Source organism: Hemicordylus capensis, chromosome 5 (assembly GCF_027244095.1).
Source record: "Hemicordylus capensis ecotype Gifberg chromosome 5, rHemCap1.1.pri, whole genome shotgun sequence".
Classification (NCBI taxonomy): domain Eukaryota; kingdom Metazoa; phylum Chordata; class Lepidosauria; order Squamata; family Cordylidae; genus Hemicordylus; species Hemicordylus capensis.
Genome location: NC_069661.1, coordinates 230,652,203 through 230,669,740, shown reverse-complemented (window position 1 = coordinate 230,669,740; position 17,538 = coordinate 230,652,203). Strand labels below are relative to the sequence as shown.

Here is a 17,538-nt window from a genome sequence, read left to right as displayed (position 1 = left end):
CAGCAGTGAGAACTGCCTGCCTAGAAATGAGCTCTGGGGAGCTCTCGGCAGTGGCGGTCCCCACCGGCTCAAAATTGGACCGGCACTCAACTCTTCATGGACCAGCACCAGTCCACAGACCGGCAGTTCTGTGCCTATACACTGGCCTATACAGTACAGATATGCATGTTACTAATGCAGGTGTTCAGGGGCATAGCTACACTTGAACAAGGAAGGGACAAATGTGTTGCGGTCCCTGGGGAAGGGGCCACCAGCTGGGACTTGCCCTTTGTTTTCCCCTTCATGCCTCTCTGAAGTGGGAGGGAGGCAGGGGGTATCTTCACCTGCTGTCCCAGGGCCCACTCCAACCTTACTACATGCCTGCAGGGGTGGTTGTTTTGTTCTATTCATTACCCACGGCAGGGTGTTGGAGTTCATAATTAAATTTTCCTAGCCAGCTCAAGCCTGGAATTGGTAAAGTAATTGGAAGCATATTTTCCAAAATGAGCAGAGGAAGATACACACTGAATACGTGTAGAATTATTCCGATCTCCAGTTCCACTTGAGTTACACATAACATAATATAGGAGACACAACCCTCCAAAACACTTCTTAGCTAACCTAGATGTCAAAATCTGTATCTTAGGGATTTCTGCATAGATAAGAAAAGTTTTTAGAACACCTACATCAGGGGTGCACAACTTTGGCCCTCCTGTTGGGCTACAACCCCCATCATTCCCAGCCACATTGGCCAATAAATGATTATGAGAGTTGTAGTCCAACAACAGCTGAAGTTCATGGATTACATCATGGGTTATTTGACCGGTCTTAAAATGGGGAGGGGCCCTCAATAAAGAGACTTTGGCTTCCTTGAAGATCAAGAGGTTGCTCATCAAACCTGTTAGGCATGAACATTCAGTGAAATTAGGCCAGGTCGTAGGAACAATAAAAGGTAGGGAAAGTAACAAGAAATCTGAATTAGTCATTGCAGAAACAGAAGCAGTGTTTTGACACACAATGACATGTAAGGGATCTGAAGTCTAGAAATGATGCCTCTAGTCCTCATGCCTGCAGGAAGAAAACTGAAAGTGCAACAGCAACATCAGCAATTGATTCAGATACTGACAAAGGCTTGCAGTGCTAAGGCTCTGGAATTCTTGGACTACAGCCTATTCAATCACATTTCCTAGTTGTCATCAAAATACAACCCCTGCTATGTGGGCAAAGAGGCACCTGCAGCCATTTAGCGGTATGGAAGTTTGGAATAAGTAAATGCATAGATTGGTTCACCAAATTAAAGACAGGGACCACCCAAGGTCCAAATGGCTTTGCAAGTACAGATGAAAGAGCCATCTACCCTATATCCAAAATTCCCATGTCAAGAAGATATAGCCCCAAAACTGTGTCTCACAATGACTGAAGAGCCCAGCATTTGTGTCATGCTAACTAGCCAAAAAGGCAACTTTCAAAGTAGTGGTTCTCTTCTGTTTAGCTGGGCAAATGCCTCATCCAACCAGCATAGCGTCCTTCCAGTAGCTGCTGTTTCCCTTAAGTTTGGGGGCCCTTGGAAGACACTGAACCATCCTCTTCCGATTATTCTTTTTTCTTTGATAACCACTTTGAGAACTTTTTGTGTGTGTGAGAAGCAGTGTATAAATCACTACCACCATCAGCAATGAGCTACACCTGCCTCTCTCTCGCTCTCTTTTGCTTCCTGCTATACACCAGATCCTGCCATCGTGTTCCGAATGCTGCAACATTTTAAATCCTGAATCCTAGTTATGTTTTGCATTAGGGCAGATAGCAGGGGACAACAGGGGTGGACAGCCACCAAGAACCCACAACATTCAGCAAAGCCTACTGCTGATCCACCCCCAAGACCAATTCTTCACCCCTAGCCTTCATGCAACAGTGACAGAACAAGTTCTAGACCAAGACAGTCACTTCTTCTCTTATATCCCATCACAAAGCTTAGCGTGGGGCAATCCAGGAGGGGCCCCTGAACTCTGGATCTGGCAATCTTCTGCAACATCGGCATAATTTTAATCTGAACCACTTATAAAGTTGTGCCCTTGGGTCGATATCAACTCCTGACAACCACAGAGCCATGTGGTTTTCTTTGGTAGAATACAGAAGGGGTTTACCATTGCCTCCTCCCGCACAATGTGAGATGATGCCTTTCAGCACCTTCCTATATCACTGCTGCCTGATACAGGTGTTGAGGGGATTCGAACCAGCAACCTCTTGCTTGCTAGGCAGGTCATTTCCACGCTGTGCCATTAGGTGGCTGAACCACTTATACTGTGTGTGAACTATAAGAGTCCACAATATAACAAATGAAATGCATATCCAAGATTAACCACCCATACCCAAACAGAATGTAAGGTAACTGACATTCTGGGTTGGTTCAGACATAACACAGAATCTTAGTTAAAGCCAGACTTCTTGCAGCATCTTTGAACCTCAGTAATACATGATCCACCCTCCCATCCCCACACAAACATCCACTGCCTATCTAAGTTAAAGTAAGCCATGATTGATGGGTTCAGATGGCATGACCAATCTCAGCTCATGCTAAGACACTTGCTTCAAATAACACAAGATCTGTAATTCATCTTGAACCTTGGATAAAGATTGTGGGTTATTTGAAGCAAGTAGGTTAGAATAAGCCAAGACCAGTAGGTCAGACACACCACCAATCTTGGCTTATTTTAACCTAGATAGGAAGTAGGCGCTCACACAGGGATGGGAGTGGGAATGCACATTAACAAGTGCAAGGATATTTTGTGGAGCCCGGATCTAGCTGAGGTTCTGCATGACATCTGAACTAGCCCATTGTATCGGAGGACACAGGACAGCAAGATGTCATAAACCAGAACTACTACTAATACATGTGCACACAACCTACGTCCCTCCACTGAATGTCTCTTACTGAACTAAATTTATTGCATTTTGAAAATAAAATACCTCCCTCTCACGCACAACCCAGTTTACAGAAGAACGAACATGAAACCATTCTAAGACGCAGGGAGATTAAGAGCCTGAACTTTTAAATGCCATGTGCTCTCTGCTGAACCTGCCCCATTACCTAAGCAGTGTTCTGACTTCAGCACCTGGATTCATTTCATTCCCTGCGGGGAGAGCATGTCCCTGCAATAGCAGGCACTGCAGCTGAACACAAAGGGTTCTTTATATTGCTCACATCAGCTGCTCTTCTGCAGAGGGAGAAAGAGAAAACCAAGGCTGGAGGGCCTAAACCTGGGATTCCTGACAGTGAAGTCTGTGTTTTCCTAGAATGCTTTTTTTTCTTCCACCTTGGTGATACACAAATCCAGAGTATTAGTAATCTCCATATTAATTTTTATTTTATTTATTAATTTATCAAATTTGTATACCGCCCCAAACTTTCATCTCTGGGCAAGTTAGTAACCTCTCTCTCTCTTTTTAAATTACAGGTTGTTATTTAAAGTGCTGATGCCGCCTAATGGCTCAGCGGGGGAAAGACTTGCCTAGCAAGCAAGAGGTTGCTAGTTCGAATCCCCGCTGAAACACCTATAGGACATTGGAAGCCGCTATACACTGAGTCAGACCATTGGTCTATCTAGCTCAGTATTGTCTTCACAGACTGGCAGTGGCTTATCCAAGGTTGCAGGCAGGAATCTCTCTCAGCCCTATCTTGGAGAAGCCAGGGAGGGAACTTGGAACCTTCTGATGCTCTTCCCAGAGCGGCTCCATCCCCTGAGGAGAATATCTTACAGAGCTCACACTTCTAGTCTCCCATTCATATGCAACCAGGGCAGACCCTGCTTAGCTAAGGGGACAAGTCATGCTTGCTACCACAAGACCAGCTCTCCCACCTGTACTGGGCAGCAGTGATATAGGAAGGTGCTGAAAGGCATCACCTCACACTGCATGGGAGGAGGCAATGGTAAACCCCTCCTGTATTCTACCCAAGACAACCAGAGGACTCTGTAGGGGCCAGGAGTCAACGCCACAACTGTATTTAAAGTGCTGCATTAGGCGAATTCAAGAGTTTGAGAAGCCAGTGGAATTCTTGACTCCCTGCAATATAGCCAATCCCCCCACACAAACCCAAAGCATATCAGAAAGTGCTCCAGACTCCCTTCATTCAGAAGTAGTTTGCCATACAGAACTGTGGGGATTGGGTCGTAGCCCAGCGATACGGAGCAGCTGCTTCCCACGCAGAAGGTCCCAGGTTCACTCCCTGGCATCTCCAGGTAGGGCTGAGGAAGACTGAAACCTCGGAGAGCCGCTGCCTGTCAGTGTAGACAATATTGAGCTAGATGGACCAAGGGTCTGACTCAGTATAAGGCAGCTTCCTACGTTGCGGATGTAAAGGTCTATTGTTCAAGGAACAAGAGTCCAAAGCCTCCACAGACGCACAGAAATCATCATGTACTACTTTGGATTCCTGACACAGAAACTGACAGGGAAATGCCCAGACATTTCAACACCTGGGGTGTTCTGAATAGTGCAAGAGTGCACTAAAAGGTAAAGTTGTGCCATCGGGTCTGTGTCGGCTCCTGGCACCCACAGAGCCCTGTGGGTTTTTTGGTAGAATACAGGAGGGGTTTACCATTGCCTCCTCCCATGCAGTATGAGATGAGGCCTTTCAGCATCTTCCTATATCGCTGCTTCCCAATAGAGGTGTTTCCCTTAGTCTGAGAAACATACCAGCGGAGATTCAAACTGGCCACCTCTTGTTCCCTAGGCAAATTACTTCCCCGCTGTGCCATTAGGTGCACTACTCTCATGGTTATTAGCCATTAGCAAAATATCCATCATTGTGAAAGGTGCTGATGAAAAGTTTATGTACTCCAAGGACGTAAAGGGATGTAAACTCCTTAGGAGACCCCATCAACGACTGCTGGGTCACCCACTGTGGGAGACAAAGAGTAGATTTTGCTCTCACCAGCCATTTACTTATATGGGGGGAAATAAAAAGAATGTGCTTGCTTTTGCCAATACCTGCCATACAGAGCCAAGCTTACTTCTCTCCCGAGATCACCATTCAAAGTTCAATTTCTTGGTCACACGGCAGTGTGATGGGATGTTGGCAACTGGCCTACGATAAGTGTATACCCCATGTACATGACACAGGCACTCTGGGCCAATCACAACTCTCAGCCATGCACTGCACTACAGTATACCAGTGTGGTATAGAGATCTATGTGCTGGATTAGGACTGGGGACAACCTGGTTCAAATCTCAACTCAGTAGAAAGTTCACTGGATGATTCTGGGAGCGTCTCAGCTTAGCCTACCCCGCAGGGTTGTTGTGAAGATAACAGAGGAGGAAACAAGAACCACATACACAACTTTGAGCTTTGGAGGATCAGTGGGATAAATCAATAATATATGGACCTCACGTGGTAGCTGGGAACACTGCAGGGATACACAAGACATAATATGATATAAGGTAAGTTTGTGTGCTGCTACTGGTATTTCGCAGCCTTTGGCTAGAATGCGAAATGGGCTCAAATTCTAACCCTTGTTATTGAACCGTGTCACCTTTGTAACGAAGGATTAAATAACTTTGAATTACATCCAGAAACACTGCCTCTGATACAATTAAAGTTAGTAGTAGCTAAGTGCTGTTATGTGACTTATTTGGGATTTGGTCATGAATAATTTTCACTGGATTGGTGCCACTGTCTCTTATGAAATGATTGACACAGCTATGTTTCATAACAGGCGAGTTTTTAATCCATCCCCCATCAGAAGTTCAGTTCAGAAGGTATGGATAGTAAAAGCCTCATTCGGGGGGGGGGGAGGCAGGGGGCGGGATATGTTGACATGGTCCCGCAGCCTTTTTTCCTCACTTTGATTTGCCTGTCAGAAGACTGGCTCTATTCAGAGAAGCTTGCAAAGGCTGTTCAGATTACCTTTCAGAGGCATGCAAATATGTCCAGCTGCTCAGAAGACAGAGGTACCTATTCACAAGGAGAGATGCCAGATTCCCGAGCACTAGAGCATCAAAGCTCTAGAGCACTGGGTTTTCAAAGCATGAACAGCGCCATTCTTTCAGGATACAGACTGCTTAAAACGCAAGCATTTACCAAAATACACACACAATCCAAGAGCAACTCTCCTTTCCTTTTTTTTCTGGTGCAAGTTTACACCAGTAAATTGAGAGAGACATGAAAATATACCAGCTTTTGTGAATGAAGTCACATGTGAATGCCCAGGCATTGGGCTAATGAGGGCTTAACAAATCCCAGGCTCCAGGGAGCCATAACACTAGAATTTAACTGTAGAGCCTAGACTAGGATATTCAGAGTTATTAAACACTTTTATTTATCCCAGGCAGATCTCTGTTCCAAGTACGTTACTCATAAAAGTGACAGAGAGAAGCCCATTTACTCTCCCTCTCCACAATGGCCATCACTAAGTCTGGTAATCCAGTTATGGGGGTGGTACTGTAGTTCACTGGTTTCCATGCAGAAATTCTCAGGTTCAATCACTGGCTTCTTCAGGTAGGTCTGGGAAAGACACTTACCTGAAATTCTAAAGAGCCATTGCTAGTCTGTGTAGACAATACTGAGCTATAGGCGCTTTCCAGATTACCTACTCAACAGTGGCAAAATGCTTCGGTTCGGGCAAGTCACATTCAAAACATAAATAGCAAAGCACCCAGCAGGGGGAGCAGTCTTGTGAAAACTAACAACTGGAAAATACAGCAAGCTTTTTACACCGGACACACAATGTTATAGCAATAAATCACAGCAATTAAATCCGAAACAAAGCATCCGAAATGTGAACAGCACCCTGCCGTCAGTGTAGGGACTGCTGTGTCACAACACAGGAAGTGCGGAAGCACCCTTCATAGATACGTCGTGACCCCACTGCAAGGTCTAATCTGAAAAGCGCCTAGATGGACCAATGGTCTGATTTGGTACAAGGCAGCTTCCTATGCAATTCTGTGCCCATTGTCTGGCTCCGAGATCCAAGGGAAAGGCCTGAGCTAATCCAGTGCTTGGTAATCAAGGGTGGCTTTCAGCATGGGCATGGTATAGACTGGGCTTACAGCTTTTACCAGCCATTACGCAGAGATCACCAGGGCACTTTCCAGACTAGCTGCTCAGCAGCAGCAAAATGCCTCCATTCAGGCAAGTCACATTCTGGACATAAAGAGCAGGGGGAGCAGCAACTAACAACCCCAAAACACATCAACTGTTTCACGCCGGATGTACGACGTCCTTACTCAATGACGTCACAGTGATTAAATTCACAACAAGGCATTGGAAATGTGAACAGCACCCTGCTGTCCGTGTAGGGACTGCGATGTCACGACGCAGGAAGTGTGGAAGCACACTTCTGAGATACATCCTGACCCCGTTGTAGGGTCTAGTCTGGAAAGCGCCCAGGATAAGTTAGATCTTTCACACAACCAATCACAAGCTTGTGTCATGGTTGCAACATCTGGTGAAACTTTACAGGAATGTATTGATATGATTCCAATAATTCCTGGTAGGATGGTGCCAGAGGATTTGTGTATGTGTGGAGTGGAGTCTAATGGTTTCTTCCTTGCTGACACTCTGTTCTGCTGCCATGCAAGATGGCATAGCTATTCAGGAGGAAGTAGAATCAGTAGACTCTTTTTGATACAAGCCAAGCTCTGAAGTCTTGGTACATACTCAGTGTCTGGACATAGGAAGCTGCCATATACTGAGTCAGACCATAGGTTCATCTAGCTCAGTACTGTCTACACATACTGGCAATGGCTTCTCAAAGGTGGACATTGCTGGGGCCAAAATGCCCCAGTTTCAGAAAACATGCTGGACTTATTAACCTGTCTTAGAGAGCCCATCAAGCTTAATACTATGTACTCTATCTGGGGGGCGAGGGGTCTCCACACTTCCCAGCAAAAATATTTCCCTACCCTGCTACCTTCAGATCCTTGAACTGGAAATGTTGGGAACTGAACCTGGGAACTCACGAACACAAAGCACATGGGTTACCACTGTGTCCTTCCAGTTACTGAACATTCTAGAAAGCTGTTCAAAAGTTCCATCTTGTAAGACGACTCTCTGAAATTCTGCCAGGTCTCCTTCTCCTTCAGTTGAGATCTGGCAGGCATCTTTTCACAGTTCCATCACCTTGGGACTGGACAACTATAAAATGCACTCCCAGACAGACAGAGGGCTACGCACTTCAATGGCTGCATCCAATGCAGCTCCCACCAGCCTCTTACAAGATTCACGTCATCAAATAGTCTATCAGCCCAGACCAAAGCTGTACATTGTCAGCCCTTCTGCAGATGCTAGGCTACAACTCACATCAAGACGACTGAAGGGAGACATGATAGAGGTCTAGAAAATCATACATGGTGTGGAGAAAGTGGACAGAGAGAACTTTTTCTCCCTCTCACATAACACTAGAACCAAGGGTCACCCCATGAAATTGATTGCCAGGAAACTGAGGACCAACAAACAGAAGTACTTTTTCACACAACACAACGCATAATCAACTGGTGGAATTCTCTGCCACAAGATGTGGTGACAGCCAACAGCCTGGACGGCTTTAAGAGGGGTTTGGATAACTTCATGGAGGTGAGGTCTATCAATGGCGGAGGGCTATAGGCCACCTCCAGCCTCAGAAGCAAGATACCTCTAAATACCAGTTGCAGGGGAGCAACAGCAAGAGAAAGGGCATGCCTGTAGGCTTCCAGCGGCATCTGTTGGGCTACTGAGTGAAACAAGATGCTGGACTAGATGGGCCTTGGGCCTGATCCAGCAGGGCTGTTCTTATGGCATAATCAGATTTACCCCTTCATTTTCCAGCAACTGGCCCCAAGCAAAAAATTCTGGCCAAGTATGGAAATAGAAACAACATTTATATTAGGCCAAAGAAAGATGCAGAACACTTTTAGACTTTTTAAATGATGTGTTTTGTTTGCAGTGACTGGAAACAAGTCAATCTGGAGGAGGCATCTAGCAAGGAAAGGCTAAGCTAGGGTGTCTGGTCTTGTTTTAATCTGATTTTTAAAAACACACACCCACCCAACCCAAGACATTGCACGCCTTAAAATGTGTTTGTTTCCATGTTTTAAGGTTCCAAGAAAAGAATTCAAAGAACTGTACATCCCATATGGTCAAAGTAGCTTAAGACTTGCATGTACTGAACAGCAATCTTCTATACTAGACTGAATATCTTTTGAATCTAAGGTTGGTTTCAAAAGAAGTTTGCAATACGGAATAAAAAAGCCACCACTAAAAGAAAAAAGGAGTTTCAATACACATGCTCAAGCCTGAAAGAAGCTAACAGGTGTGTGCGGGGCCTTGGAGATCTTCTAAAATACAACTCCATGCTCAGAACAGGAGCTCTCTGGATCCTAACAAACAAGATCTTCAGATATGACTGAACAGCTACCTCAACACAAGCTTTAAAAACAGATAAAAAATAATTGAGAACACAGAAGCTGCTGATTGCTTCTCCCACTAACGGCTTATTGCGCAAGTCAGATCTGATGAAATATTTAGCATGAATAAAAATTCTATATTTGTGACTATTTCATTCTCAAGCCTGATGCAAGCAAAGAAAAAATGCAATACATTCAATACATTGTAAGTCAGCATAATGTTGGCAAATGTAAAAAAACAACACCTTTTCTCTACACAGTGCAACAAAATATTTTATATGAAAGTCAAGGACAAATTGTGTCAGCAAAAATATTAAAATATCGTAGAAAAAGTCAAAATTGTATGTGCATATCAAATAATCTCTTTAGCAATAGCAAATTTGACATATGAATATGGCTGCAAAGATTCTATGTACCTATAATTATTCAAACTATTTTAATAGTGTGCATGGTGGTGCAATTTCTTAATGTCTTTAAGATAAACCCATTTTGTTGCACCATATTAGCTGAGGTTTTTGGCATCTGTTAAATTTGATTTCACAAGAGCTGTGTGTGTTGGGAACTATCTTTTTTTGTTAAGTTCACATTACTACAACTGTTGCTCTGTTTTGAGTTGTGGAAGTTGCCTCCAACTAGCTTTTCAGTCAAGCAACACTGAGACAGTTGCCACCAGGAGATTCTATTTTCTCAACTCACAGTAAGACCACCCCAAAACCATGCCACCAACTCAAGTCATTCAGCAAAAATCTATTGCACAAGACAGTATGATGAACTTCAAGTGAGCAAGACATTTATACAGGACAGTTAGAGAGCGGTAACAGCAACAGGATAAGTTACTTTGATAGCTATAAAGTTCCAGAATCGGGGAAAGAGAACTTAGCAGGACTATTTTGCACCTAGAACTGAAACAAACTTTTTAAGGACTGTGAAATTCAGCAAAACATTCAGTTTCTGAATTTGGCACCGATTTTAATTCAAGTAAAGATGTAGGCTTCCAGGTATCTGGAAACTAGGAACACACTGAAATGGGTAGAAAAGTTGCAGGTGGAGGCTTGAATGATGAAACAGTTCTCCAACTAAAAGAAATCCCTCCACATAGAAAGCTAATATGTCAGGGAGAAGGCTAGCCTAGAACTCTTCTCCCCCGATGTACCCATCTTCAGTGTACAGGATTTATATGAGCATTCCATCATATGAGAGCGCCCATCTCCCCACACTGCAGATTAAAGTGGCACAGTCCAGACACAGGTTTAGCACTTCAATGGGTCAGGTCTCAACTGCATCCTCTTCTCTGCTTCACAAATGAAGTGTATTTGTTAGCCACTTCTATAAATTGTTCTCTAGGCAGATCACAATACCTCCTGGTCCTCTCAGCAGCTTCTGATACCATCAACCATGGTATCCTTCTGGGACGTCTCTCCAGATTGGGACTTGGGGGACATGGTTATATGGTGGCTCCACTCCTACCTGGAGGGTCGTACTCAGAAGGTGGTGCTGGGGGATGCTTGCTCCACCCCTAGGCCTATGGGTTGTCACAGGGATCTATTCTGTCCCCCATGCTGTTTAACATTTACATGAAACCTCTGGGAGAGATCATCCATGGGTGCGGGCTGCGGTGCAATCAATATGCTGATGACACCCAGCTCTACCTATCTTCAAATTCAGCAGACACCAGGGAGGCAGCAGATGCTCTCAACCGGGGCTTGGAGGTTGTTCTGGACTGGATTCGGGCAGACAGGTTGAAACCTAATCCAGATAAGATAGAAGTGCTCTAGGTTGGTATAACTGATCATCTGAGTAATGAGGTAAGTCTGGTCTTGGACGGGGTCACACTCCCTCTGAAAGACAAAGTCCGCAGCTTGGGGGTGATTCTGGACCCGAAGCTGTCCTTGGAGGCACAGGTGGCGGTGGTGTACAGACCAGCTATGGCTAGTACACCAGCTGCAACCCTACTGGGAGAAGTCGGACCTGACCTCAGTCTCTCATGCATTGGTAACATCCAGATTAGACTACTGCAATGTGCTCTACGTGGGGCTGCCCTTGAAGACAGTTCAGAAGCTTCAGCTTGTCCAGAATGCTGCTGCAAGGATGCAAGTCACTTTATGAGTATTGCACTCATCCTGCGGCAGCTTCATCGGTTACCGGTCCACTTCCAGGCTAAATTCAAAGTGCTGGTCTTGATCTTTAGAGCTCTACCTGGCTTTGGGCCAGGGTACCTGTCAGACCGCATTCGTCCATATGAACCTGCCAGGGCTCTCTGCTCGTTGTCTCAGGCCCTGTTCATGGCCCCACCACTAACAGAGATCTGGTTGGCGGGGACTAGAGAAAGGGCCTTCTCGGTTGTGGACCTTCAGCTTTGGAAAACCCTCCCTGAAAAGCTTCCCATGCTCCCTCCCCCTCAGTGTTTTTAAAAACAACAACTAAAAACACATCTTTTAAAAGATGCTTTTTAATGCTCCATCTTTGGTTATAACTGGTAGGTTCTTTTTAGTTTTTATAGCTCTCAATTTTTAGCTTTAAAAATAACTTCTAATTTGAAACTTAATACTGATTGTGGTTTTAGTCTATTAACTTGTTTACTTAATTTGGTTAATTTCATTACTTTTATTTTACATTGTATCTATTCTAATTGTTGTGAGCCGCCCCGAGCAGTAGTGTACTGGAGGGGCAGGGTATAAATATTTTAAATAAATAAATAAATAAATACATTTAATTAGAAGCACCTAACACAAAACAAATTATAATAGAAAATACAAAATGCAAAACAGAACATTTTAAAAATCAGTTTTTAAAAGCCTGAGTGAACAGCAAGGTCTTCATCTGGCACCTAAAAGAACCAAGTGAGGATGCCAGGTGAGCCTCACTGAAGCAGCTGTTCCATGGATGGGGTGCCTTCACCAAGAAAGCCTTCAGCCTAGTAGTCACTTGCCTCACATCATTTGGCAGAGGCACTTAGAGCAGGGCTTCTGAAAAAGATTTTAAGGTCCGAGTCGGGACACATGGGACAAGGCGCTGCCTGACGCGAAGGACAACCTGTCACTCCCTCATCTGCAGATAGGATCATGGCATTCACAAGCCACTGGTGAGGCAGTGGTGGCAGCACGTGAGTGCACTCAGACTACACCAACAAGCAAGGTACTGGAGGCAAAAATCCTGGCTTGCATGGTGGTGGGGGGCGGGAAATAACATGGATGGCTCAGCAGTGCAAGGAGGGATAAAATGAAGAGCATGCCCCAGTGAGGCGAGGACAATGGTAGAGAGGCCTGTGGGGTGGCATTCATAGTGATGGGGGACCATCACTCGTTACCCCTGGTGCTCCACCTGAGGTGATGGACTAAGTTTGCCTCATGGAAAGTCAGCCCCTAGGAGGGGGCCAAACCCTGGCTTACATTAAGTCCTCTCCTTTGTGTGCTTTTCTTACGGCACATGTCCTACACACAAAGTATCATCCAAACCAGCCCACGTGTCCTTTGTACAAGCCTGCGACAAACTGTGAATAGCCATTTCAACGACAACAAAGCCAATAACTGACACACACGCCAGGGTTACACCCATGGTTAGTCCCACTAAAATTAAGTTCTTTCACTGATTGCAAGCCTTAGAATGTTTCCCACCCCCTTTGGTCCCAAGACAGCATGGGTTGCTGCCATATTAGGCCACAAGATCACACCTAGCACACTGAAAGCCCTTCAAACATCTGCTTCTGGGCTACTGTTCTGTACTGGGGCTATATCAAGAGCTATTCATCACAGCATTTGTCTAAATAATGTGGAAAGGGTTTCTGTGTCATTGCCAGAGGCTGCCAAGATCATGCAGCTCTGGTGTGGAAACTCTCCATGTCAGAAAGTGCCCCCCACATGACAAGTGTAGCATTTGGGCCTGAGATATAAGCAATTGATCCAGCGTTTTTTTGTTGTTGCAACCAGAGGTGTACCTAGGTAATTTTGGACCTAAAGGCCTATGGAGGCCCCCCTCCCCTGAAAATTAAGCATCATCATGCTCTGCCGGGTGACCACACCACCCGGGACAGACTAAAGAGGATTTGGGGGGGCCCAGGGGCTGTGGAGGCCCTAGACTTTGGCCCCAAAGTACAGGGGTCAGAGTACCTCTGGTTGCAATTCTTCGGGTAAGGGTATGCTAGCTTTGGGATCACATAGCACTCTTCATCAGAAAGAGTGCAAGGGTAAATTATGGGGCCTGGGAAGGCTTACCCTCCACCAGTATTTTGGATGTCCCCCATCCCAGGTGCTTTGTGCTACAGGGCTATACTAATTATCTTTGTGAAATATTGCCTTGAGAATCCGTAGGCTAGCACAAGATAACTTTATTGCTCTCTACTTGAGGCCCAGTAGTCCAGATAGCCGGGATATCTCTTGCATCAGAATGTATTAGTACACACACACACACGCATGAGCTGCATGTAGCCAACTTGGAGCGGTTCTGTTTTTCAAAGTGTGTAACCTCATAGGAAGGAGGCACTTCCCTTGGGTCTCTTTTTTTAAAACAGCGGTCCCCCTCACAGTGGAGAGTCAGTCTAAGCACTTCAAAAGCACGTTGTTGTCACGTCAGTTTTTCACAACCTTGGCTTCTTTCAGGAGCAAAAAGCAATCTGCACATGCTCCAATCACTCTAGCCTTGGTGCTAGAAGTTAACACCGAAAAGGTAGCAACCTTAGAGAAAATCACATAGTTTGAGTACATTTCCTTTTTTAGTGCTCTTTCTCCGGCCATCTGAAGCGAGTTTTTTAGACCGAGGCTTTGTTATGCTGATTGGCACATATATTTCAGCCAAGGGGGAAAGCCAACATCTGGCACAAACGGCTGACATTCATTTTCTGCAATGTTTCTTTCATAATTATTCTTCCAGCACATAGCACAAGTATTTGGAGACAAGGGCCTCTGGTTCCCTCCCTAAGTGGCTCTCGTAAGGATAGTGAACTGTGGCAAAAATGGGGGCAAGGGAAAACCAGAAGCAATAGCCATAGCATTTCAAAGCTTTGAAATTTCACCCAAAGAATAAGATCATTATCAAAGTTCTCAGAGTTTGATATGTTCTTCCCGACTATAATGCACTTCCAGGAACCTACTAGTTTCAGAAGAAAGAGTCCAACCAAAAGTTATCCAACAGAACTTTCTTTAAAATGTTATTCCCATTTCTTTTAAAGGGAAGCAGACACCCTCTAGGGTCCAGCCAGGTCTTTGGGTACCATGACGGGTACTTCTGCTGCACAAGAGCCATTAGTTCTGTACAAAGGCCTTGGAGAAACAGACAAGCATTCAAGTAATTTCCTCCTTGCGTCAGCGTCTCAATTTCCCCTCTACTGAAATTCCAAACTCCAGGCGCTCCTCCATTTTTAACTATAAAGCTGTTTTGAGAAATCCTCAACAGTACTTTACTGCTGAGGAGCAAACTTGGTAGAATTTAAAAAAAAAAAAAACATGAAAGAGGGGGAAACTGGAAATACCAAGAATATGATACAAGAAGTACCAGTCCATTTTAGAAAGAATCTCCAACTTCTAATGAAATCTCAACAACTGTCAAGAGCAGGGTAACTTTTTGGAAGCCAGACATCCCACCCCCCAAGTAAGACTTGGAACATTCTGCCTCCCCTCTGAAAAGTGGACAACCCTGCCACCAGACCAGATAGGCAGCCTCACCACCCATTGCCCATGCTGCATGCCATGCCCAAGTGATGCCCATTTCTCACCGTGTTGTAGAGCAGGGCATCAGTGTCGGCCGGTTCCGACAGCTCACTCAGCTTTCGATCCCAGTGCAACAGGTCCTGCTCCCCACCTTCCAACACCTCCATGGCCAGCTAGAACCACAGCAAGAGCAAAATGGGCAGAGAGGGAAGAAATATGAACTTGGGGCACCCTCTCAGTCCTGGATCTATTCAGTCACAAGGCGCCGCCCTGGTCCATACGGCAAACCCCTTTCCTCCGTATCCTCTCTGTATCTGCCACCCCCTAGAAAGGGGACAAGGCACTCTAAAACTTAAAAGTTGAACGAGCCAGCGCTTTCCAAGCGACAGCTGCTTACTACTCAATAGGCAGAGAGCTTCTCACCGAAGCTGAGCTCTACGTGACGTGTATGTATTGGGCTTGTAACCGAAAACAGTATGCTCTGCCAACCAGCCACCCACCCTACAGCTCCTCCAGACTCAGACTGACACCAGCGGCTACCTTCCTTCCAGCCCCCACCAGAACTTGGTTTCGTCCCAACCAATCCGAGGGAGGGAAGCGGGCCTCTCTCCAAGAACGCGCCCAATCAAAGTCCAGAAAGAAAATTCTTTGCTCTTGCTTTTCCACCCTCCCCATTCCACAGCCACCTCCTACACCTCTCCAGCTGCGGAATGTGGGCGGGGAATCCCATCTACGTCACCGAGGAGGAGGCCCTCATCAATTCCCTCCCACCCCTCCCCCTCTGCTTCCTCCCCTGACCAATAGCCTTCAGCATTGAGCGTTCCAGCAACTCGGCTGGAAAAGGAACGCTCGGGGACTGGCACGCGCGCTAACCAATGAATTAGCGACAAGACTACCGCTCGGGAGGAAAACCCCTCCTGCTCTCTAGGCGCAAAATCAAAACAGAGAACTGAAAGCAGCGCGTGGGGAGGATTGCTGTTAATCTCTTAAACCCGCGGTGCAGGGGGCGGGGAGGATAGAAAGTTATTGCAAGCAAATGGGATTTGCTTTTCAGTGAAGCTGAAGCACCCAGGGGGCACGGTGTCAGGGTCTCTGACCTTTCTAGGTCCTGATTGACTAATCCTTCTATAGGGAAGTGAGAGCAAAGTCCGTTCCTTCCTTCTTCGGAAAGCAAACCTCGGATGAGGTGATGCAGCGGGGCTGCTGCGGTTATCTAGGTCGAGAGGCAGTGTGGTGTAGTAAACAGAAGTTTGAACAGTGATGGCACCGGACCGGGAGACTGGGGGGGTTTTGGGGCGAGTATCGTGCACTTCTGGAGGAAGTGAAATGTGCCCCAAATATTAGATTTCTGAAAGAGAACTAATACTTATTCGTTTGCTTTGCATTAACGTTCCCACCCTAAACATTTTTTTCCTGGATTTCTTTTGGTTTTGATAGAGTTCCTTGACAATTAAGCCTGCTTAGGACTGCAGCCATGTTTTTATTTCCAGTTTATGATTCATCAATGGGAAGGATGGAGCGGGGGAGGTGATCTACTTGTCAGTAGAAGATGCCCCACCACCGCCACCCATACCTCTGGAACCAGCGATAGAAGGTCTGTGTGGTGTTTTTGGTTAATCCCTTCCTTGATACAGGCCAGCTTTTGAATGGGGCTTTAGTTACTTTTATTCCAGTCCTGGAGTAGAGGTGGGGCTACCAAATTGTCAGCAGCCAGAACACTGAAAGCAAACTCCACTTGCCGCTCTGTAATTAATATTCCTGCTTCAACTCCAGTGTCTTACCCATGCATACCACAACTCTGTCCTCTGGATTCTACAGTCAGATTTAAAGCCCTGCTAATCAAGCATTTATATCCCACTTTTTCACAATTACTCAAGGCAGGTTGTTGCAGGATCAAGTTTAAATGATTTCATAAAATGAAACAAAAAGAGTGCTCATCTTTGGCCCTGCAGTTGTTAAACTACAGCTCTCATCATCCCTGACTATTGGCCACTGTGATTGGGGATGCTGGGAGTTGTTGTCCAACAACAGCTGGAGGATGAAGGTGTGTGCCCCTGCCCTGACTGAATCGGTAACAACCACCAGAAACGGACCATCACCCAACCCAAAGCATGTTCCACCACCCAAAACAAAGCATTTAGCCCAGGAGTTCTTGAACTTGGGCTTCCAGATGTTGTTGGATTACAGCTCCCATCATCCCCAGCCACAGTGGCCCATTGTGGCTGGGGATGGTGGGAGTTATAGTCCAACAATATCTGGTGGCCCAAGTTTGAGAACCCCTGGTTTAACCAGTCTTTTTGGAGCACACAAGCCTTACAGAAGTATCTAACACACATCCGGAAGGTCATTCCACAAGTCAAGGCAACCACTGAAAAAGTCCTACACATTACCACTTACTCTCTGAAAGCAGGTTGCTTGAAGAAGAGCTCTAGATAGAGGTTCGGAAAAGGCAAGTGGGCTCATATGGTGAGAGGTGCAGTCTTAAGATATGTCCGTACCAAGCCATGAAGGGCTTCACAGGGCAAGAACTAACCTT

General features: G+C 45.7%; 1 protein-coding gene across 3 annotated transcripts in view; it reads right to left on the bottom strand.

Moving 5' to 3' along the window:
• CREB3L2 (cAMP responsive element binding protein 3 like 2) overlaps nucleotides 1–15,694 on the bottom strand; it is a 118,573-nt gene extending 102,879 nt beyond the window's left edge. The window contains exons 1-2 of one of the 3 annotated variants that reach the window (XM_053257447.1): nucleotides 15,543–15,694; nucleotides 15,068–15,175 (exon numbers count right to left, since the gene is read on the bottom strand). In XM_053257447.1, coding sequence (XP_053113422.1) covers nucleotides 15,068–15,175; nucleotides 15,543–15,677 — 243 coding nt within the window. In that variant the 5' untranslated portion in view covers nucleotides 15,678–15,694. The other 2 variants (XM_053257448.1, XM_053257449.1) reach the window with 2 other exon arrangements.
• Between the last annotated feature and the right edge of the window lie 1,844 nt (nucleotides 15,695–17,538).